Source organism: Plectrocnemia conspersa, unplaced genomic scaffold (assembly GCF_051122295.1).
Source record: "Plectrocnemia conspersa isolate PC_06_02 unplaced genomic scaffold, ASM5112229v1 ptg000012l, whole genome shotgun sequence".
Classification (NCBI taxonomy): Eukaryota; Metazoa; Arthropoda; class Insecta; order Trichoptera; family Polycentropodidae; genus Plectrocnemia; species Plectrocnemia conspersa.
Genome location: NW_028277176.1, coordinates 31,027,527 through 31,051,441, shown reverse-complemented (window position 1 = coordinate 31,051,441; position 23,915 = coordinate 31,027,527). Strand labels below are relative to the sequence as shown.

General features: G+C 27.2%; 1 protein-coding gene across 6 annotated transcripts in view; it reads right to left on the bottom strand.

The window, feature by feature from the left end:
- The window catches only part of LOC148228955 (uncharacterized), a 49,050-nt gene that overhangs the window by 3,123 nt on the left and 22,012 nt on the right, over nt 1–23,915 (bottom strand). For 3 of the 6 annotated variants that reach the window (XM_088199145.1, XM_088199144.1, XM_088199148.1), the window contains exons 3-9: nt 7,776–7,832; nt 5,607–5,719; nt 2,457–2,672; nt 2,254–2,387; nt 1,765–1,944; nt 1,437–1,646; nt 1,236–1,358 (exon numbers count right to left, since the gene is read on the bottom strand). In XM_088199145.1, the coding sequence (XP_088055271.1) occupies nt 1,236–1,358; nt 1,437–1,646; nt 1,765–1,944; nt 2,254–2,387; nt 2,457–2,672; nt 5,607–5,719; nt 7,776–7,818 (1,019 nt within the window). In that variant the 5' untranslated portion in view covers nt 7,819–7,832. The remainder of the gene's footprint in view (nt 1–1,235; nt 1,359–1,436; nt 1,647–1,764; nt 1,945–2,253; nt 2,388–2,456; nt 2,673–5,606; nt 5,720–7,775; nt 7,833–23,915) is intronic. The other 3 variants (XM_088199146.1, XM_088199149.1, XM_088199147.1) reach the window with 1 other exon arrangement.

The following is a 23,915-nucleotide window of genomic DNA, read 5'->3' as shown; positions in this document are numbered from 1 at the left end:
CAATGAAATATTGCATAGATATCACAAATGTAAAAATATTGATTATTTTGTCCAAAAGGCACTATACATTTTTATCGATTTTAATATAAAAAAAAACATGTTTTTGTATATTATTCAAAGCAAAAATGTTGAAATGCGTTAAATTTTGAAGCAAGCTTATTAAAATATTATTTGTTATATGCAAAAAATAAGTACTAAACAAAGAGTTGAAAAATTGTGGCTCGTGGGCCGTTTGCGGCTCTTCAATAATATTTCATTTAAAAAATGCAACTAGTATATTATAATTTTTTATTCATATGAGAATATGATAAAATATGTTATTAATACCATGAAGACCTTCTAATGCACGAAAAGTTATGATTTGTATCGTATCACAAAATTTATCAATGGCAATAAATTAAATGTTCAGAATTTAAAGCAACTTTGGGTCAGAATATTATTCAAATTTAGGTCAGAATTTTATTTAGGGGCAAAATAAATATCAAATGTCAGAATAAAAATAGTTGGCGATCAGTATTAAAATAATGAATGGTAATAATTATATTTTTCATGGTCAGAATAAATATCAAATGGTTAGTTTAAAAATAGCATACGGTCAGAATAAAAATATAGAACGATCATGCGAATTAAAAAAAATGTAATATAACGTTTATAAATATACATTTAAAAATATCTTATAAAATATCTCTCTTGCACCAAAACTGATGGACAGGTTAGGTGAGAGCGAGCGTTGGCCAGAACATTGAAAACCTAATGAATAATTATCAACGAATCTATTTAATTGTATGTAGGACGCGAAAGTATTCAGAGCGACGAATGAATCGGGAATAACGACAGAGCGGCGACGGAAACCACGCTCTTTGTAATAAATTGTGAATTTAATAAGCTAAGAATTATGATGTTCTAATTTTGTAAGTTTTTTTAATTGATTTAAATATTGAAGAAGAAAAAAGACTGCTTAAAATATCAACAGAAGTAAGACACAATGACTTTTAATAGACAATAACTCATAACTAGTCGAGAAAAAAAGCTTTTTACTATATTTAAGTCTACATATTATATGGAAATAAGTTTTTTTTGAGCATGAACTATTTTAAGTGTATATTAGAAACCTAAATAATTGTAAAAATTTAAAGCCATCCCTAAAATTATAAACTATAAGTTATATACTAAATATCTAAATTCTAACATTATCTTTGTGACAAATATTGTTAGGTGTAATTATGGTTAAGTACCTATCATCTTCATATTCGTCATACGCTGGTTTTCTTTGAGAAGGTCTTGGACGCTTCCTTTCATTAGTTGGTCTTCTCACATTTGATCGACCTTCATTGTAATGCCTACCGCCACCGGATACTCTGAAATTTTATTGTAAGATAGACAATTAATATATAGTATTAGGAGAGGTATTGTGTTAAAATATATCAACACCAAACCTGTCTTCTTCGTAGTATTCTTCATCGTCAGCTGCTGATGGATAGTATTCATCGTCATAGTAGTCGTATTGCGGTCGTCGCCTTCTAGATGGCCTTCTTCTGTAACCAGGTCGGGATCTTGGCGGCGGTGGAGCGGGCGTTGTCGTGGTGGTGGTCGTAGGAGGTGGAGCCGCCGTCGAAGTAGTGGTAGCCTTATATAAGGCATCATTTCTGCAAAAGTACAAAAATCCACATCTACCAAATTGCTTAAAATATTCATTTAGTTATTTTGGAACTTTGTAGAGGGAGAATTTTCTCTGTAGGGTTCGCTTTAAGGATTATTACAAACCCTTTGCGAGGTGGGTGCTTATAGTTCTTCTGTACGCTATCAACCGAGTTTTGAGTAGACCTTTCGTAAAAGTCGACGCTATTTTGGGCCACGGTAATTGTTGTGTTTAGCTCCAAGAGCAGTTTCGCTGCTTTTTTTTCGTCCGCCACTTCGATGTCTGACTTGTAGAGAGCATCATTTCTGTAAGTAAGCATATCGTTCCAGCGGTCAGACCAGTTCTCAAATTGATTTGCGATCCAAATCCAACGATGGATGATGACCACTACAGTGCCGAATGTCACTAAGATGATATCTACGCTTTCTAATGATACGTCTACGCCCTAGTTGATTTTTATAATGTGGTTATAATTGCAAGATACACTATAACACCATATGATTCTATACGTTTCAGAGTCGTACTTTGAAAACGTTAAAGGTTATGATTGTAGTACCATGTTCGAGACAATCTAAATGCCAGGTTGATGTCTAAATATTTGTGCAGATTCTTACCTACTGAAGTATTTCGGCGAGTTCACACAATCCACTTCTGAAACAAAGTGGCAGATGAAAGTCCTCTGATCAAACGCTGTGTAATTGGCGCATAAAAAGTCGTATCGAGTTCCGTATAAACATTGATGATAGACCTGAAATAAAGTGTCTTCTAAGTAAATAAATTCATTCATGTTACAATATATTAGGTGAAAAAATTTTACTTGACACTTTTCGGGAACGCTCGCATAGAACCCGTCGTGGAGTCCCTCGCATTTGAAGTCCATTTCTTCAGGTGGTGGCACAGTGGCGTAGAATGGATAACTGGACAGATTGTATCCGTTTAATTCCCTGGGTAAATTTGGGTCGTGGACGTAGTCTATTTGAGGTATTCCTGTTAGATTTGAAGCGGGCGTAGTATCTCCTTCTGGATCCACTCCCTGAAATAGTTTTTTGTATGTGCTTAAGCATTTAGTTTTATTAAATGTAAAGTTTACTACTGTAATATAGAATATTGTCACAATATAAGATGATTGAATACCGTATCACAATTTATTTCAAGGTCTTGTTCTACTTGGATGAAATCATTTAGAATTGTATCTGTATGATTGATTATGATATATTATAATAAACTGTATATGTTGAATTCACTTTTAAGGAATTTTTTGAGCCGCAAATTATAATTAGGATTTTTTATGATTTGCTCTAGAAAAAGTAAAATATTTGGTATGAAATTCGTTTTTAATTTAATAATTTATGTTATACAGACTTTTGCTTTAATACGTATCTTTTATAGGAAATGTATGTCATTTTTTCATTATAGTTGATTTAAATTTTTTATGGTTAAACTATGTGCATTATTGCTCTAAGATTAATTTTTTTTCAACAAAATTTCAATATGGAAAATTATGCGTTGATTTCAAATCTGTTAGTACTTTTTTTATATGATATTTATATATACGGTTGGTTACTAACTCTGTTATTGAATTTGTTATATAATAAAAGCACTAATAATAACAACAAAAAACAAAAATGAAAAAGCTAATGACTTATTTGCAATCAATGCATAATTTTATATAAATAAATCAGATTAAAAAAACATTTGTAGCAAAACTAATGCTTATAGCAAAAATTAAAATTCTGTATTATAAATATAAAAAAATTGTAGCGATTTTTATGTGTAAAAAGATATTGTTATAATCTAATGTATTATAACCCTAATGAATTTTTATTATAATCAATCATAACCAGCAGTAAATATCTAATTAAAAATATTTTCTAATACTTAAATATGAAACTTATATATATAAAATATAATAAACCAATAAATCTTATCTTTGTGACAATTTGTTTGAATAAGTTTGTCACGCACAAAAATATAAAATATGATTTAATATCACAAAATTAATAACTACATTTTAGTAAACTTAATTATTTATAATGAAAAAGAAGCAATAAGCATTTGGTAATAAAAAAAAACTGTAGCGATTTTTATATTGATTTTAAATGAATAATCTATTTTATATTATTATCTAACACAACTAAAAAAAATATAAATTATTTTTTTTTTTATTTATTTTTATAAATCAAAATAAATGAAATTCTTAAAATTATACAAACAAATTTAATTAAACTGTTTATTTTTTTATGCTAGTTAGTATATCTAATCTTTGTGAATTAAAAAAAAAATGAATAGCATATTTTCACGCGTGAAATAAAAAATCCCAATTACTTAATCTAATTTATTTATTATTATTATTTTTTTAATTTTTTTTTATTATTTTATTTATTTATTACTATAAAAAAATTAACATTTTGAAAGAAGAATTTTGAAATTATTATCAACTTGATTTGTAAAAATACCTGAAAATATTTTTAATTCGATTTTAGCAATTAGTGATGATATATTATAATATAAAATCCATAATCCATTTATTTATTACTATATCAGATTAAAAAAAAAATATTTTAAACTTATTTATTATATACTTGCAATATCATTATATTATAAATAATTATTTTGCTATTTTATATTTTTACGCCTGGTAATATGTTCCTAAAATTAGATTTAAATAAATGTACAAATATAATATATATCTCAATTTCATTCAATATTTCAAATTTTTTTTTTTTAATTTAAAATTTATTAAAAAATATTTTTAAGAATTTGTACAAATTATATCGATGATAGTTAAAAATAATCTGAAAGAACAGTTTAATGAAATTGAGATATATTTTATTTTTGAAAGAAAAATATTATCTTATCTTTGCAATATTCTCACGCGTATAATTTTAAATTTATATTTACAAAAAAACTTACATTTTAGCAAAACTGATAATACTATAATTTCTATAGTAAAAAATAACATTTTGTATAAATAATTAAAAATTAACTTGTAGACATATTTATTTAAAAAAATATGTTATTATGAAATAATGTAGTATTAAATAAATAAAATATTTACTGTATATTGCAATATATCATAATCAGCAATAAATATAAAAATGAAACATATTTTTAAGTATTTTTACGAATCAAAATCAATGATGTTTTCAAAACTCTTAGAAGAAATAATAAAACGGTTTAATTTTACATATAAATCGATAAAATTTATCTTTGTGACAAAATATCTAATTTTAGAAAGATTTTGCCACGCATAAAAATATTTAATTTACGTTTAAAATTGTAATAATAATAATATTATTAATTATACAATAGCAAAAAATAGCATTGTGTGAGAAAAAAAAAATCGTAGCGAATTTTATATCAAAAAATATTTAATTAAAATTTAATGTATAAATAAATCAATAAAATATATATAACATATTATAATCTATTCTAACTAATAATAAATATTTAATTAAAAAAATCGTTTTAAAACTCATGAAAAACAGTCTTATAAGTACCGCCGAGAAAGAAGGTATATGCAAAAGTTTTTTATATTAATATGCACATATTTATCTTGCAAAGTATGTACCCTATTATTATGTTGTTATAATAGAGTGTATTATAATATATTATAGGGCATTTAAACGCAGCATATGTACTATATTCAAGTATTAATTGTAGTTTTAGCGTTTTAGTACATTGTATTTTATGTGTTAAAAATGGATAGTTAATTTTCGAAATCGATTGCTCTAGTTTCACAATTAACCTGGGATCAAATCAAGTGAACGTCTGTCTCAAGCAATAAACATTTGTTTCGATTTTCGATTTGTTGCCTCGTCTAATCAAAGAAACGAGGAAGAAAAAAGAAAAACGAAACAGACAACTGGTGCATGACCGTTCTGCAGCTGATCCAATAATAATAAATAACAGTCATGCACGAACTTAGACAAATAATACGGATGCAGGTAATACAATGGACTCTTACATCTTCGACTTCCGGAGCTTCCGTCGTCGTCGTCGTCGTCGTCGTCCTGAATAATGCCGTCGCTTTTACTGCTTCCGATGCGGAGAACAAAGCTAGTAGTACAGCAAAAACGCCTGAAATATACAAAAATAACACACGATGAGTCAAGGATTTCATCTGCAAGTATCATTGAACTTTAAGAAACGCGACTTGAACACAAAGCCTTGTAAAGGACGCTCGCCTTGTTTGCATATCGCGGAATGTCGTTAAGCTCGGTTTGCTATATTTTATTTGTATTTATTTCATTGAACGCTGGGACTTGTGGTATTTGCTCTTTTTACACTGTGTATTGGTATTATAAACAGGTACAACAATCTATGTTGGCTTAGTAATTAAAATTTCCTAATAAAACATTAAGCGATTCAAATATTTAAGATATAAGGGGGAATATGAGATAGAAAAAATATTTTCTAACAATGACATAAGTTATATTATTTATAGATTCTATAAGAATATATATAAGTATTAAGTGTTGCTATGCATGCAACGACATATCGAATACATAAAGGCGTCAAGGGTAAAAAACGGGTAAATCAGGATTTAAGTTGTACCATTACAGTTTTTTACCTGTATTATACCTTATTTTAATTTGCTTATGAATCGCAAAATTTTTTTTTTCTTGCAAACCATAATATTGATTAGCATTTAGATATCTACATATCATTTTTATTTACTTTACAATAAATGTTTTTTTGCAGCACTGCAATTAGTAATCACAAAAATAATAAGTAGTCCTTTATAATGTCATCTCAATCAGTTTAAAAACAAGATTGTTATATCGCAATGTTAAAAATGAAATACTCAAATAATGTTAACAAAATAATTATACAGCTTATTGTTCAAATTTTGTCTTTAACATGCATAATTGTAAGCTATTGTATGTTATGCTAAAATAACATTTACAAAAACAGCCATATATTGCAATAATAAAAATATATTTAGTTTGCAATAAATTATGTGACTTGTTCCACTTTCGAATTTTAAATTTTGTTAAAAATCAATATTCAAAATATTGTTAGTAGTATATATATCTTAAAATAAAATTAATAATATTGTAAAATATAAAAAATTTGTGTTTTAATGAAAAATGAAAAATTCGTAGTTCCGGTATATAAAAAAACCATTGGTATTACAGAAAAAAGGTCCAAAATGATTTAAAATAGGTATAAAAATGAAATATTTAAAAAAAAACTTTATTTTATTATTTATGCCGTAGTAGCTTTAATCAAATTGATTTATTCTAAAAATATATCATAGCTAAGATTAGATCTACTTTTAGAACAAGTTTTATATCAAAAGCAAGTATCTAAGCTATGTTTGTCAGCCATCTTGTTTTAAAATGGCGGCTATGAAAAATATTTAAAAAATCGTAGTTTTGTTTAAAATAAAAAATAGTTAGAAGGTAAATAATGTTACTTAAAATTAATAAAAATAATAGAAAAATGGCTATACAAAAAAAATGTTTTTCTCACATAATTTTATATACAAAAATTTACTTTATTTGATTTACAATAGCATAGCTATGTCATTATTATGTTTTTAGAAAATAGCAGATTAAAACTACAATATTTACATTGTCTTTAAAAAGTGCACATAAATTATACTCCTAAAAATGCTGAAGATATTTTCTGCGAAACGTCGAGTTGATAACCTAAATTAAATCCATAGAAAAATTTGTAAATATAAAAATAATCATAATGGATATATTTTTGGCTAAAAAATAAAAGTTTTACTTTATTTAAAATTTTAGGTTGAAAAAAATACTTAGGATTTTTTTTAATTTAAACATTATTTTCAAAAGAGTTACTATTTTTGTCATTGCCTTATTCCCCCTATTTAAAAGCAACATTAGGCTGGGAATATTTTTTTTGTATCTATAAAAATCGTTAAATCCTATAAAAATATTTTTAGATAGAAAAAACTTCGTTGATTTTTTTTCGAAGTTATGACACGAGACATGAGTGAATTTCTACCGAAACATATCTTAAATATTAGAAGGAAGAGTTATTATTGTGCTTTTTTAACTAGAAGCTTATCAGCCCGTGGTAATTTATTAGATATATTAAATACTTTTCTATTGTCTAGATATAATTATAGTGTTACACGGTAATAATAAATACATTTACATACCTATAATCAGATACTGATCCCATCTATCCCTCGCTCTTTTCATTTTGCTAGAATTCTCTGAAACAAAAAAAAAAAACAAATAGATTATTAATAAAGTTTCTCCATTGTATAAATTTCCAATCGGTCCATTCAGGAAAACCGGCGGTTTAAAACAAACTGCCAATTTAGCGCAATTTGCAATTTTTACACGGTTACATTTTTGCTATTGGTTAGCAGATATCTAAAACGGCGGTTGCGATTTCCGAGAGCGTTCGTTGAACGGTCGATACACTTTCACTGTCGCACAGACGAAATGGACGATTTGGTTTTGTTTTGCGCAGTGGCGGAAAAAAATATATTCACCGAGAAAAAATGAGCGACACTACCGGCCGGAAAGGCGCTCATTTGTTAGCCGCAGAAGTAGAAAAACGCTACGCGCGCAGACATAACAGCACGAATAATGACCATAGTCTGAAGTAATGAAAACTTTATTTTTAATAAAAAAATATGTAAATCATGTTTTTTATTTAAAACAATGTTTTTTATAACGCAATTGTGTTTTATTACTAAATAAATACATTTTTAGCACGTACGCACGTTGCGAATTTAACGAACGGAACGTTGTTTATTTTGTATTGTTTATTGCGCGATTGTCTATTGTGTTCCTTCCTCAAGAATCTCTAGTAAGATACTATCGGAAATTTTGCGTTGAAAGCCATTAAGTGCAGGAAAATGGATTGTAGGGTTCTCAAGCATTGTTGTTTGGCATCCTTTCCCTTTTCAAGCATTCGTTTTGGGTTCAAGCGCGAAAGGAAGAGTCGGATCACCTCGACGATTGTTTATGAGCGTCTTCAGAATCCATTACAAGGACTTCGACTTCGATCGGTTGAATCCAAAAGCAAATGAGTAATACATATATTTATAGCATTTATAAACCCTCAAGATTATATATTCAACACAATCAAGTACATTGAACGACGAATATATATTAAAGTATTGAGTATATATTTACATTAAATACGGTGTCAAACAAGAGCGCCCCTTTTTTACATTACTAATATATTTTGATAATTTATTTTGGTTTGTAGATTTTTTATGTATTAGTTACCGATCTATACCACTGAACAATTTTAAGAAAGGGCTTAGGGTAGTGGTCGTCAATATGGTCCGTACCGCCCCTAGTGGGCGATTCAAGCTTTCATAGTGGGCGATGGGTAATTTTGTCCGGTGCTAAAAATTTTAGTTTTTCTTCCATAAATCAAAACATTGCCATATCACAATTTTGCATGTTTGACTAAATAAGTATAAATAAATAAATTTATTTAACTAATTATTTTTTACGAACCTGTTCCCCTCTAAAATATAATTTAACTAAATTGAGAATTTTTCCAATAAGAAATATATAAAAAACGTTTTTTGCCTAATATAATCTAAGGGACACAAGTCTATTAATCATTTGAAATTAATTTTTACGACAATTATGGGTGGTCCCGATACGATAAAGACAACAAAAAAAAATATATCCTGTAATATTTTTTATGATTAAAAATATATAATGGAAAAATAATTTGTCATAAAAATAATAATTTTTTTTCTGACGTCATAACATTTGCACAGCTTATTCTGGTGTGAATTTTAAGATTAACGGTTTTCAGCTAGGTTATTTTCAGAGCTATGCAGATGCCATATTGCGTAACAAAATGTAAAACGTATTATGAGGTTTATAAATTAAACCACTTTTCTATTTACAATTAAATGGATTAATTCATACTATTAATCATAAAAAGACCAGTTAAACTTGTGCTTAAGCATTTTAATCGTTTAAAAAAAAGATTTCTTCGGTAAAATAGAACACCGTGGGAAATTTCCTAACGGATTAAATTTCAAGGTACGCGACACAAATCAGAAATTATTTTTATATTTGCCGCCTTGAGAAAAGATAACTCGTGCATTCGGGTTTATCTGATCTGACTTAGCGACCAACGGCAATTCGAATTAAAAAATTCACCATGAGAAGGGCATAGATATAAATATTGGAACGCTGGCAACCAGAAATAATATTGTATGAGAACTTCCATTCATCACTTCATCTCAGATAGTTCTTCTGAGGTGCACCTCTCAAAGATTTTCTCTGACACTACTAACATTCACATAGAATATTCACATTGGAGCTCAAGGCATCAGATATTCAAAATCTCTTTAACTTGGACTTCAGCCGAAAAGAGGCCGACTCAACTTCAGTTCAGCGAAGAACGCAGAAGCCGCCGCTACTCTCTTCGTACCCACTGGTCCAACTTGACGTCACAAACAACGCAATCGTTGCGCAACAAACAATATTTTTCTCAACGAAATAAACCCTTTGAATATAAGGTCAGGACAGTATTATTTTAAATTTTATTTCTATATAAAACCCTCGGAAATTCACAATACAAAAATAAAATCCACTATAGTATAGGTCCTATATAGTTACTTGGTCATAATATTGAATTGTGGGATAATCCTTATTTGAACTTTATATAATAGATTGATATGCTATTGTATATTGAGCACAGATTTATTAACAGTCCTAAAAATCCTATTTCTAAAACACTGTTGCTTATATTTTGTATTTTTCATCTTGATTGTAGTTTAAATATTAAGTGGATATATTGTCTCTTCTTGAAATACCGTAAAAGTATGATACCAGTATTTAATATACTGAAATTAAAAGTATTTGCAATACTTCTATGGACAATACTATTAGGAATAATATATTTTAATTCATGCAACTGAAATGTAATACAAATCTTTTGAAGATGTTTTGATGTTGTCTATAAATTAAACTATTTTATGTATTAAACTTATTTTAATGCTACTATTAAATGCGTCATTAGCTATCGTCAGATGTGTAGTTAAATATATTTGTTTCTGTTTTTATTTTTATAAAAACAAACTGCAGAGAAAGAAGACAACAATTGCATTGCGCAACACAAGAAACCCGCACCAACATTGAACTCTGTAAAACGCCTATTAAAACGAAAGTGTTTCGAAAGTGACATCTTCGTCTCAAAACGCCGACTTGAATCCTAACTACGACTGAAACTATCCACATGCTGACCTGACGCACTCCGAATGTGAAATGACCGTGAAAGTGATTGACGTAAGATTACATTACGGAAGCTCAGGGTCAGATATACAATTAAATTCGAAATGATTACATTTTTTATCCTTGAACTTTCTAGCTATTATCATCATTAAAAAGCCTTCCCGGAGAACGCAAAACACACTTATGCACAACCTGTTTAGGAGCGAATTCGCTCTCATTAATATTTATTAGCTCATTATATGGATACGAGTTTCTTGGAAATGCATCTTCACAAATGCCAGACATTTACTTTTAAATAACGCAATCGTGGATGAAGTCATGTCGGTAATCTTGGGCGTATCTCGCCTGCTATTGCATAATGTGCAACTTTAGCATTTTGAGGTTTCTTGTCTGATATGCATAAGGATATGCATAACCTTGAATTTTGCATTATTCAAATGTACGTACTTGTAGCTGAGGAGAGTTGATCGATCACAAATAGCCAAATATGGAAGGTCGTTCAGTTTATTATGCAATTCTAAAAATTGGCGATGATTGCAGATAATGTCAGTCGTAAATGTCAATAAAATACATTCACATATTATACTTATCAGTATTTTTAAAAAAATGTTTAAAAAGTCGATTATTGGTTACCAAAAACTCTTCATATTATACTTCTTTCCGCATTTCTAATTCACGTCAAATGCAATTTTCTATGCTTAATACCTTTTTGCTAATAGTCAATGAATAGGAGGTAGGAAGTATATTATTCTTAAATTTCTTATTAGGTAATTTTTAGAAGAATAACGTAAAAATGGTTACATATAGAGATTGAGAATTTTTTTTTTAAATAATCAGGCAAATTTTGCCTTGAACCCAAATACTATTATACAAATTATTATTGACTTTTTAAAATGACTTTCAGATAGTTACTTTATTAAATAAATGCTTATAAAATTATTGGGGTACACAAAAAATAATATAAAAATTTAATAATTTCGAAATACCGGTACTAACATTAAATCAATATCGGTATTTATATTTGCCACAGTGAGTTGCTTTAGATGTATGTATGTACAAAGCTACATTTATATCTTTAATGTATATATCAAGTAGAGTAAATAGTTGAGTAAAGAAAGCAGTAAAATAATCTAGTAATAAACGAAAAGGCAATAAGCTTAGTAAAAGGTGGCATATCTAATTGAATGATTCTAAATCCTAACATATTGATTAGTACTTAAGCATGACCTAAAACGATATGGCAAGAAAACATCTAAATTTTACCGGTTTATCGAGAGACTCCAAATTGTCAATATATAATGCAGTTATGGTATAATAAGTTTTAAAGTCTATTTGGCAAGAAAAATACACTATTAATCTATCCAAAATCTGTCTTCCTGTTAAAATAAATAATGTGATGAATGATTCTCTCTTGGGCAATGCTGTGTCATAATGTCACAAGTGGGGCATTCAAAACATTTATATTTATGTATTATTAGCAGATCTAACGAGTATGAATTTTCAGGTTTTCGAGCGCTGTTGTCTTGGCCGCAACGATAAAGAATAAGGGATGTAATCGCAACTACTGTTTTTAATAAATATTCTGAGCTCTACATTGTACATTAATAATGAGAAGATAGAGTATAGCAGTTAAATTGGATCCATGCGATACTCAAGAACTAGCAAAATGTGGAAAAAGGTTGCCCATCGGCGATTTTCTGCGTTTGCGGCGCCGATTCGCGATTCGTCTCTTTTGCGATGATAATAGATCGAAATGCGCCTAAACGCGCCGATCAATTTGTTTAATGTGAATTTTAAAAAGGCTTTCGACACGGATTTCATGAAACAACACTTTCTCTTGCAAAAGATCGATTCGTATGCAAAGGCGATAAATGTTGAAATCGGCCGCGAAGCGCATGCGCGTCGGACCAGAGGCGTTACGCCATTGGCGCTACACCTTTTTTTAACGACCGGCAAAAGCATATTGTACAACCGGTGACCATTATCTAACTGAAAGGCGGCGACCTGTTTGTCCATAATAGCTCTTCTATCGACCTACATTTATATGACTTTTAGAAAATTAACAACGACTTACTTTATTGAAATTAATTCAGACTTGTTGGAAGATCTGTTACATGGTTTGGAAAGAAGTGAAATGCCATAAAATTACTCATTTACAAACTAGGATCATCGCATATAAAGATAATAAAGAAAACCAGGGAGTTTAATACACAAGTATTGCTATGCTTCATTGATCAAATCAACTATGGAACTTTGTTCATGAAATGGATGTATTCACAGAGATGTATTCTTTCACCCATTTTCTCACCCATTGCACTGTACGTTTCTTAGCAGTATTCGCATTAAAAGCATTGCATAGTGGCAACTATATTTAAAATCAAGCCGCTTCTTAGAAATGTTGCATACATCTGAGATATTTTAAGGAAAATGGAGTTTTAGTCGTCGTTTGACACCGGGGCTTTGCCCTTAGAATCACAGCGCAAGTAGATATTTAATTAATATTAAAACTATACTCGCTGTTAGCAAAATGCAAAAAGTATTTAAATTGAGTTTATGATCAAGCTTAATAGTATCATAGTAAAAAGCCAATTCCAGGATGAGTTTTCATTGTTGTTATATTATACCAGATGGATATTAACTGATCATAAGTATACTAGCTAATATTAAATAAATTCAACAAGTATCACATGATTTTCCATACTCCCACAGGAGACTAGCACCATACATTTAATTGGGTATTAATCTTATGAAATTAACACATTTTGGAGTCGATTTTTTTTGAGTTGGCCTTTAATATTATTAAATCATTAAAAAGGAAAATCTTTCAGATTTTAAGTAATAATTAATTTATATATAATATTTATAGAGATCTGACCGAATCATTCACAAGCTAGATATCTAGATGGACGATGAAGTATTAATTAATAAATACAGGTCTAGATAATGAATTAAGTATGATATAAATCTTCAAAAAATGTTGAAGATGTATGTTTTGGTATTTACATATATAAAAGTAAGAACCAGAGTATTTTAATAAGAAAAAAAGATGTACATAAATTTAATACTAGAAATAGAGACCAATTAAGGATAGTTAGGTATAAAAAACGAGTACTGCCAGGGGAATATTGTACGGAGATGGGAATTTGTATAATTATATTCCTCAATGGAAGATAGAAACACCTTCGTGCACTAAGAAATAAATTATAATATGATGTTTATATTTTATATGTATGTTTGGATTTAATTTATTTAGTGTATAAACAATCAATTATATTAGTTAAATAAATTAATAAAATAAATAAATAAACAATTATGCAGATTTCAGAAGATGAAACATATTGGTTAGGTTTTAATTGTTATTCTAAAATTTTATTATTAATAAAATTTATTAGCATATATATTTTTAATAAAATCATCAATTTTTTTTCGATGCAAACAGGTAATTAATGATATACAGATGACTTTGGGCTAACTTTGATGATCTCATGCAAAAAATGAAAATAAATAAGGAAATATTAAGAAAAAATTGATATTTGTCCGTTTTGACATATTAATGCTAAAAAACTATGTTTCACGATAAATATCACCCAAATAAATAAGCGAAAACATTAATTTGTAAAAAAAACTTATCATATAAAAAAATATTGTGGTCATCGTAAAATTGATAATTAGAAATCAATGATAAAATTTATTTAGCTTAACTCTGCTTAGTACGAGCTTAGCTGAACTCTATGAATTATCTTTACAGAAAAGATTCGTATTCTGGTTTATATACCCTTTACAATGGGAGGAAGTCAAACTTATTTATCTACTTACTATTTGATACAAATCGCATAGTACTATTATATAACTGTAAAACAGAAGATCCGAAATTTGTAATATATGTAACGACGTCATTCTATGGAACGCGTAATCCATGGATACTGTTTTTAGGTATCGACCTTTGCCTTTGTTCAAGTAAGTTCCTTGGTTTTCATAAAAATGCATTGTTACTTTATACTAAAGATCTGCTGTGATTCGAATTGATAAAAAACGTTTTTTACGAAATGTGTATCCGGTGGATATTTTGTATTAGTTCAGCTAAGATATGCAATGATTTTTAGTGCCTTTTTAATGAAAGTGCTTTTAAAACTGTTAATGGATACCGTTTAATAGATTTCAACTCAGATACGCAATTGTTTATTTCACGTTAATAATAAAAAACGTTATTAGATTAAATTAATTAGTTTTATGAGACCATTTTATTAATAACATTACGATTAATTTCGCCGCAACGATAACAGGTGGTCCCGACAGCACGTTCTATATTTTTATTTTTTGTTGGGACAACCAGGGAATATATTTTCGGGACTTCAACTGAAAAATTTGCAGCATCAAAAATTGAAGAAATATTGATGAAATATTTTTAAAAATATTGCGTCAAATAAAGTCAATATTGCAAAATAATTTTAAATCCTCCGTTCTTGAAATATTTTTTAAAGACATTTCAAATATGTTAAAAGGTCGAAAATATTCCATTGCAGAAGGTGCAAGAAACAATTTAAAAAATAAAATTGTTAACATAAAAAAATATTTACTGAAACACAATACATATTTTGATATGCAGATTTCACGAAGGGAGCAATCTAGTCTAACTATCTTTTAAAGTATCACAAAAATAATAATAGTTAGGATATCCTGTTTTTAATCTAAACTAAACATTGACGTTAATATTTAAATATTTCTAGATAAAAATTTCAGATAAACACTTTCTGCTAACGATCGAATTATATACAATTTTTTTAAGAAGCGAGCTTTATTGAAATTAATTAGAAGCCACATTAACATACAATATTCGTTAGATGTAAAAGCTTAAATATTTCGATGTCATTAACATAAATTATAGTAAAAATATTTACATCAAAACCGCGTTCGAAATAGTTGCTAACCCCACGCAATTATGCGTTCTAATTTTGAGTTGCGGTTTATCGCACGTGCTACGCAAGCTTACCGTCTACTAAGCAATTGAAATTGCTTTTGTAGTTAGTCTAACCGCGGTGTTCCTACTCTACATGACTATAAAAGGACGCTTGGGCGTCGGCGTCGCGTCGTAGCGGTTAATTTCATTAACCGGTAGTTGCGCATTTGAACCATGAAAACGTCGTTATGATTTGAATACGTTCACTTCCTGATTTCAAGACTGTTCTTCCTAGTTGTGAACGCTTTATAATTAGCACGACTTTTCATAAACTAACTGAGCTGTAACTATGTTACTATTATATATTTAACAGAAAAAAAATGATGAAAAGATTTGATTATAACAATTTTATCATTTTATTAGCGATAAAAGTGTTAAAATCGTTGTCAATCTTCATCAAATAGTTGCAAGTGTAAATGATCCAATTATAACATACCGACGTTTGTCCTGGAAAAGCATGAAAACCGGTAAATCAAGGCACATGATCTACGAGTTCAGTGAAAATGCTTAGTCACAATCTAGTTTCATTCAAAGTGATACAAGATATAATGCCAAAGAAAATATATAATAAAATTAATGAAAATCATTCATGAAATATGATTAGAAATTATTAAAAAATGGGCCTAACTATATATTATTCTAATATCTAATCTTACGGATGACTACAGTGAAATAAAAAACAAGCTAAATCTTGCATATATACATATATTGATTGTAAGATGTAATAATAGTTTATAAATAAAAAAATAAATATCACTGATTTACAGTCTGGTGTGTCTCACTACTTATTTAGTATTTGTTGATTGTGTTTACTTAGTTGTAACGCATTGTACTAACGCTTGTAATTCTGCAACATACATTTACTCTGCAGAGGAGAATAAAATCAAGTCCATGATTGATTGTAATACCGATACACTAAATATGAATTGTAAAGAGGTTTGATACAATCGAGCAGTACAAACTAATGACTGAATTATGTCTTAAAGCTAAAATGCACACAAATAAAGTCATGTTGCCATTAAACTAAACTATTGATTCCACTAAGTACTGCTCACAATTCATTAATTCGAAAGAATAAATGGACAGGTAAGGGCCAGAATTGTCCAATAAAAAAATAATTGCGTTCCATCATGAAAATGCTATACAAGTCGTTTCTATGAGATTTAGCTGAGATATTTAAATGCATCCTCCATTTATTCTGGACCTTGCTCATTCAGACAATAATTTGTTCAGAGCTTTTGAAATTTTTAGATGATAACAAATTGCTTGATAATATTTACGTTCTAGAATAACTTATTGTTTTATACGCAAAACGTAATGCGTCGAAGGAAAACGGAAAAAGTCCATTCAGACATAAGGCCACATTCGCAGGCCAATAGAGCGTTAAATTCGCACTGAATTGGCCAATGAAACGAATGCAATCGGTATCGGCAAGGTAAGCGACATTTCAAAGTTGGCAAAAGGACAGAAAAGACCGGATGATCAAGTGGCAACTTCTTTCTGTATTTGCGACCCACGCCATTTTTTAATTTTCGCATTAAAACCATTGGCAAGTTTCAAACCAATACACTAAATTTAACTGTTTATAAATGGCGCTCAAGGGAAGTTCTTAAATCCAAGTAGGGATGTTCCACGAATTGCCATTGTTATCGCGACTCGTTTCAGAATGTAATTCAGAACGAGTTTCGCGTTTCGAAGGTCACTGTTGTGCCTTTTAAAAGACCACTTTTTATTTATAACTTGAATTATATCTGACGCCCACAGACACGGATATAATGTGAATTTTCATCACTTCATAAAGGAGATTATAATATTTCATATGAAAAAAAAATGTCTCAAAACACGTTTCTGCGAGGTCACTATTCTATACACGCCAAAAATATTTGCTACATTTTATTTAAGCAAATAAAAATATAAACACTGATCTATTAACTGACCTTGCTCGGAGCGAAAACAATTTCTCTTTCTTATTTCCTGTATTTATGAATAAACCTGAATTAAACACAATTTATAATTAAAGTAAATAAAAAACTAGTTTATAAAGCATTTATTTATACTAATAAATATTATCCTCGATAGATTAGATCTGACATTTTATTTAATTTATTCAAATGTAAATTAGTAAATTATTTCTTAACATAATTGTGTCATAAATCTAGACTATTTCTATACATTATTAACAGTGCAATATTTCATTCAATAAGAAAACAGCTATATTTTACTTCAACATTCTAAAAATGTTTTTCTTGTTGTAATACATTATGAATTATTGAACGAATGCGGAAGTATTTTTATTAAAATAACTAAACTTAATATAAAGTAAATTAATTAGCTAAGCCTTAAAAATTTAATATCGTTTTCGGAATATAAATTTAATGTATTGCTTATATTCAAGTTATTATGTAACACATACTAAATAATGTAATTGCAATAAGGTGGCTTAACTAGAAACTTAAGGTATTGTATAATCGTCGACCGTTTTGTAATATCAAATAATAATATTCTATAATGCACGAAACACGATGGATATTATCTGCTTATAATCTGATTTTTTAAAACGTCTAAAGTTTAATTATATTATAATATAACAATAAACTAATCTGTTACTATCTACTAGCTTAGAAATTTAATATTATATATTAGAAATATTATAATTGGAAGCTCAATTTTTTTAATATTAATGTTAGATTAAAAAAAAATAACATAACATAAGCTTGAAATTAATTACTCAAAAATGGTTTATTTTAACGAATAAGTTTGAATACAAAAATATTAAAATATATTTTTTAAATAAAGTATTAGACAATTTTTTTGATAAACTATAATAGTAAAGGTTGCGAAAATTAGATAGACTTCTGTTTATAAAAATTTGTGAAAATATTTTTTTTTTATTTTTTAAATATGTTATAAAAAATGATTTTTGAGTTTTTATTAAATAAATGACATTTAAAAATACATTTTTGTGTATAACAATGTATTAAGGTAATTTAATTTTTTAAATATTTTTTAAAGATAATAAAAATGGCATTAAACACTAACGGAGCTACCTAAACCGAAAACCGCTATTTTTAAAAAAAGATTATTTATAAGGTCTAATTTAAAAAGTTCCATGAAGATCTGATTAAGACTATGGCAGCTATCATGTCTTCAAAAACAATGATATCCCATATATTATATATACAAAAATGTGAATTTAAAAAAATAAATTTTATTTAAAATAAAAAAATTAAATTTTATTTAAAAAAAAAAAAATTTAATTTTTATTCATTTTTTTTTAATAAAGGTACATTTTTTTTAAATAAACGCCATTTTAAAACCAAGTGGTGATTTAGTTAAGCTGATGAGCATAACCGAGATTTTTAAAAGGCTTATTAAAAAAAAAATTATTAACACATTAAATACCGTGTGCATAAATCTAATTAAAACTTCCACACATTTCATTTGCACAAACATCAATATATCGTATTTATGCATATACAGAAAAAGCATAATAAAAAATTGATTACAAAACAGTTTTTTACTTTATTATCAAAGATTTTTAAAGGAGCTACGATTTATTAAATAAGCACAATTGTCAGGCTCGCTAATAAACATAACTGAGATAGTTATAAGATCTGTTTCAAAAAAGTTTCATAATTAAAGTAGTAATCAAGTGTTTTCAAGTCGACACATTAGACAGTAGATGGAATTTCTATCAAAATCTACATAAAAAAATAATCGATTTAGCCAATTAGTAGCAGCACCTATTACAAATGTACATAAAATATATTTGTCAGGACCACACACAATCGTTGCGATTAAATTAGTCGCAAAAGATTTGCTAAAAGGGTATTATGAAAGTAATTGATTAGTATCCCTTGGATTTTTTTCGTTACTCTAAGCAAATATTATTGCATATTCGAGCGACGTTTATAAGTTACAAAGCAAAAACGAAAACAATGATCAGTGTACAAATATCTCTGCCGAACAGGCCCTGAATAACGCATTCATTAGAGTGACGATTTAGAATATATCTACGTTGTCATACATGCCAAAAAGTCTGATAAGCTCTGTATTAGACAATAACAAATAGTCTAGTTCCACCTCGAGTCATTGACATTAGTCAGAGGACCGACGAATAGAAAAGGCGTTTGATTTACTTATTTTTTGACTTATGTTTTATCAGTGTCTTATAAATATATACTATTTTTTCTTGAAGCGTATTTATTTCTTTATTATCTAAAAGTTATGAAACTGTGGACAAATAACACTTGGTCTTGAGCTATTTAGCAGTTGTCCATAAAAACAAGAACCACTTATATTTACTGTTCATTACTGGCGTGATAGACGTGTTGCTTTCTTTGAAATTATTATGTTCAAGAATGACCTATCACACTATGTTGTTTGTTTAGATAAATTTTCCGAACAAATCATATTCCACACGCACATTCGATCGCCAGAGGCGAATTGGGCAACACCCAGTAACTCGATTTGTTGGTTATCGATTGCGATACATACACAGAGCCCAATGAAATAATGCTTACATAAACCCACACTTTTGTAACGTGCACTTTGAATAACTTAACATCACAATCGGTACGGTAATTGCGCGCGTCCTAAAACCCAATCCAAGTTCGGCACAAGACCGTTATTCACGTGATGATAGGAAATATGTTATGTCACTTGGTAGAAATTGCCACGTGAACATGTTTATTTGCGTCGTAGTCGTAGGATGGCAAATCGTAATTTGTGCACGGCGCAAGCAACGCATTGACTTTTTAATTGTTGGGTATGAGAGAATTATGGAGATTGCCGTTATTTATTGGACTTTCGTTTTGATATGAAATTCTACGTTATTTAGATGACAATAATTGAGGTTGTGATTAGTAAAATATGATACTTCCGGATGTGTGCAATTTAAACGAATTGTATAAATACGGAATTTATCATGAATAAATTATCGGATGCTATTCAAAAATATATGAGAAACTATTTAATCTTAAGAACAAATACTTAAGAAAAATTGTTTTACAGATATCTATTTAGAAGCATTTACTCGATTAAAGATAATTTTATACTTTTTGTAAATATTTTTTTAAGAATTTTAAGATCTCTCTGCCTTCAATAAATCAATTTGATCATAAGATTATATAAATTATTATTTTTATTAAGCCTTTACGTAAGTAATCAATTATTGGATATTTAACTACTACATATTAGTTAGTTTATAAATATTAAATAAACTGTACACTGTAAAATAAATATAGCATTGATTTTAGTTTTAGCATAATTTAACAATATAATTGATTGTTTTTAAATCTTTTGCTTTAAAAATATAGTAATACTAAAAAAACATATACTTAATGTTTATGCACAAAATAAAAATAACTATATACATCATGTTGTAGAAAAATATTAAGCATTTTATATGATCAGAAAAAAACTTTTAGAAGTAAAAAATCACAATTGTAGTGCAGATTTATTAATTAAATCAATATGTAGTTTATTAAAAACAATATTTTAAATTAAAAATAATTTATAGGTAATTTTAAAAATAAAGCAAATTATATCATCAATGGCAAAATATTTGTTAGATGTTAGATAATATAATAAAATAGCGTTTATAATTTAATTTTTATAATGTATGAGTTTTTGAACTACTTTATAATCTAATCAATGTAAAAGACGTATTTTTAACTATAAAAAAAATATTTACACAATAAAAAATCTGAGCATTAGCAGTTTTTGTAGTGATTTAAATAAAAAAAATAAAAGTTTTTCCACTTTAAAAATTCATAAATATAATTCTAAATTTTTTGGTTTATTCAACTCAACTATATATTATATAAATATGTTAAATGTATCATAGTTTACAACATATTAAAGTGCATTTCAACCGTTTGTTTATTATTTTCTTTAAAGCAATATATTATATAAAATAATTGCATAAATAAAATCTAGGCTAATTAAAAAACAATACGGATAAAATCAGCTTGTAATTTTAGGTATAAATTAAGATATCATATCAATTAAAAATATTTGTTAAACAATGTGAAAATTATATACATATATAGTACATTTTTCATTATTTAAAATATAAGTTTTGATAAATCTCATAATTATGGAATTTTATATAGTAAGTATGTAGTAAATATAAAAATTTGCTCAGTATTTTTTTAAATTAAAGCAATAAATTATAGATATTACAATTTTTTATATGCAATGATTTTAAGAGAAGAAAAAACTAATTTACTTTAAAAATCTATAATCAATATGTAATACAGTATATTACAGCAATAATTAAATGTATTTTTAACTATTTATGCGTGTTTAATCATGAACGAAAGGTTAAGGGTTAGGAAAAAAAAAATCAATTTATACATAATATGCATAGTACATACTATATAATAATAATATAGAAGGGTTTTTTTTTATAAAATTAGTTAAAGTAAACAGAAATGAATGCTGTGTCTTAATTGAAATCATCATTTAAACTAATTTTAGAAAAATATTTTTTTGTCAATAAATGCATTTTTCTACTTTAAAATTTTATAATTATAATAAAAAACTAAAAGCTTAGCTATTATTTAAATAAATATGTAATTCGTGTCATAATATATTCTAATCAGTAGTTAAAACTGTTGAGTATTTTACCAAAGCAATAATTTAATTTTTTTAATTACTAAAATATATGCTAATTTTAATTAAATATGATGTTATCTTAATCAATAGAAAAATTTATGTATCTGTTATACTATAAATAGATTATTTTATATATTTTTTAGACATGTAAGTTAAAGGGTAAATATTTTATTCATTTAGTAGAAAATGAAAAATAAATTCAGCAGTTTTCAAAGCAAAAATATAGTTTAAAACTATTAAAAAAATAGCAAATACAACTGTAGTTCATATATTATTTAAATAATATAATATCTTATTAAATTATTGAAAAATATTCGTCAGTTTTTTATAACAGTTTTCTATAAAAAAATTAAATATAATACATATATTATTTTATAATCAATAATTAAAATGGAGTTTACTGGTAAATTACTATATTTTATAATTATTAGCTGAGTTTTGTTATTAGAGATAAAGAAAAAAAAAATTGATTAAAGCTAATAAAACATAAACAGAAATTTACTATATAGTGAAAAATTCGTTTTTTTAAATACGATTTTATTACCAAAAATTACTCATCATCGTAATGTAAAACTAAAAACTTATCTATAAATTAAATCAATATGTAATTAATAATTTAAATTGTAATTTTGAGAATTTTGTCATTGCAAAAGTTTTTAAAAACAATTAATTAGTGAAAAAATATTTTTTAATATTACAGGTAATATCTGCGTTTAATTTAAAAAATCTCAGCAATCGCAAAAATATTCTAGCTATTTTTAACTTTCAATGAAGCTAATAGATTTATATATATATATCCTTTTAAATTATATGAATTTCTATATAGTAACGGATAACTATTGATAACTTAAATATTAAATATTATTATCCATTTTTTTTCTTTAAATTACACTAAAAAGTATAACTCATCAAAAGCAAAAAGTAAAAATGATAATTTAGCTACTAATGGCATTCAACTTAAAAGCTCTTTTAATATTTGCATATCTCTTACCTATATATAATATATAATACATATATGGCATTTAAAAGCAAAATTTAAGACAGTTTCCTAATGTTTAACATTTTTAGTGATCATCTAAAAGTCACAGCGATTGACTAAACATATGTTTATGTAAATTTTTGGTAATATAAATCAAAGTCAACCTTTTGGACGCTTCAATCAGAAATAAATATCAAGTTGATTTCTGAAAAATGCAAAGCTCTGATTTTTAAATTTTTATTTATTTATTGATAAAAAAAAGTTTTTTACGCAAAATATTTTTTACTGATTTTTGCGTGAAGAGATAAAAAATCGATTTTTTTAATCAAAAGAATGGAGTAGTGTGTGTTGAGTACACAAATAATTTGCTTATAAAAATAATTGATATTTAATACATTTTAATTAAGCTTCGCTCTTAATACATATTTATGATTTTCACGCATAATAATATGTAATATAGATTTGCGTGCTGAAATAAGACAATTTAAAAATAGCGAAAAAAACATAATTAACGACCTT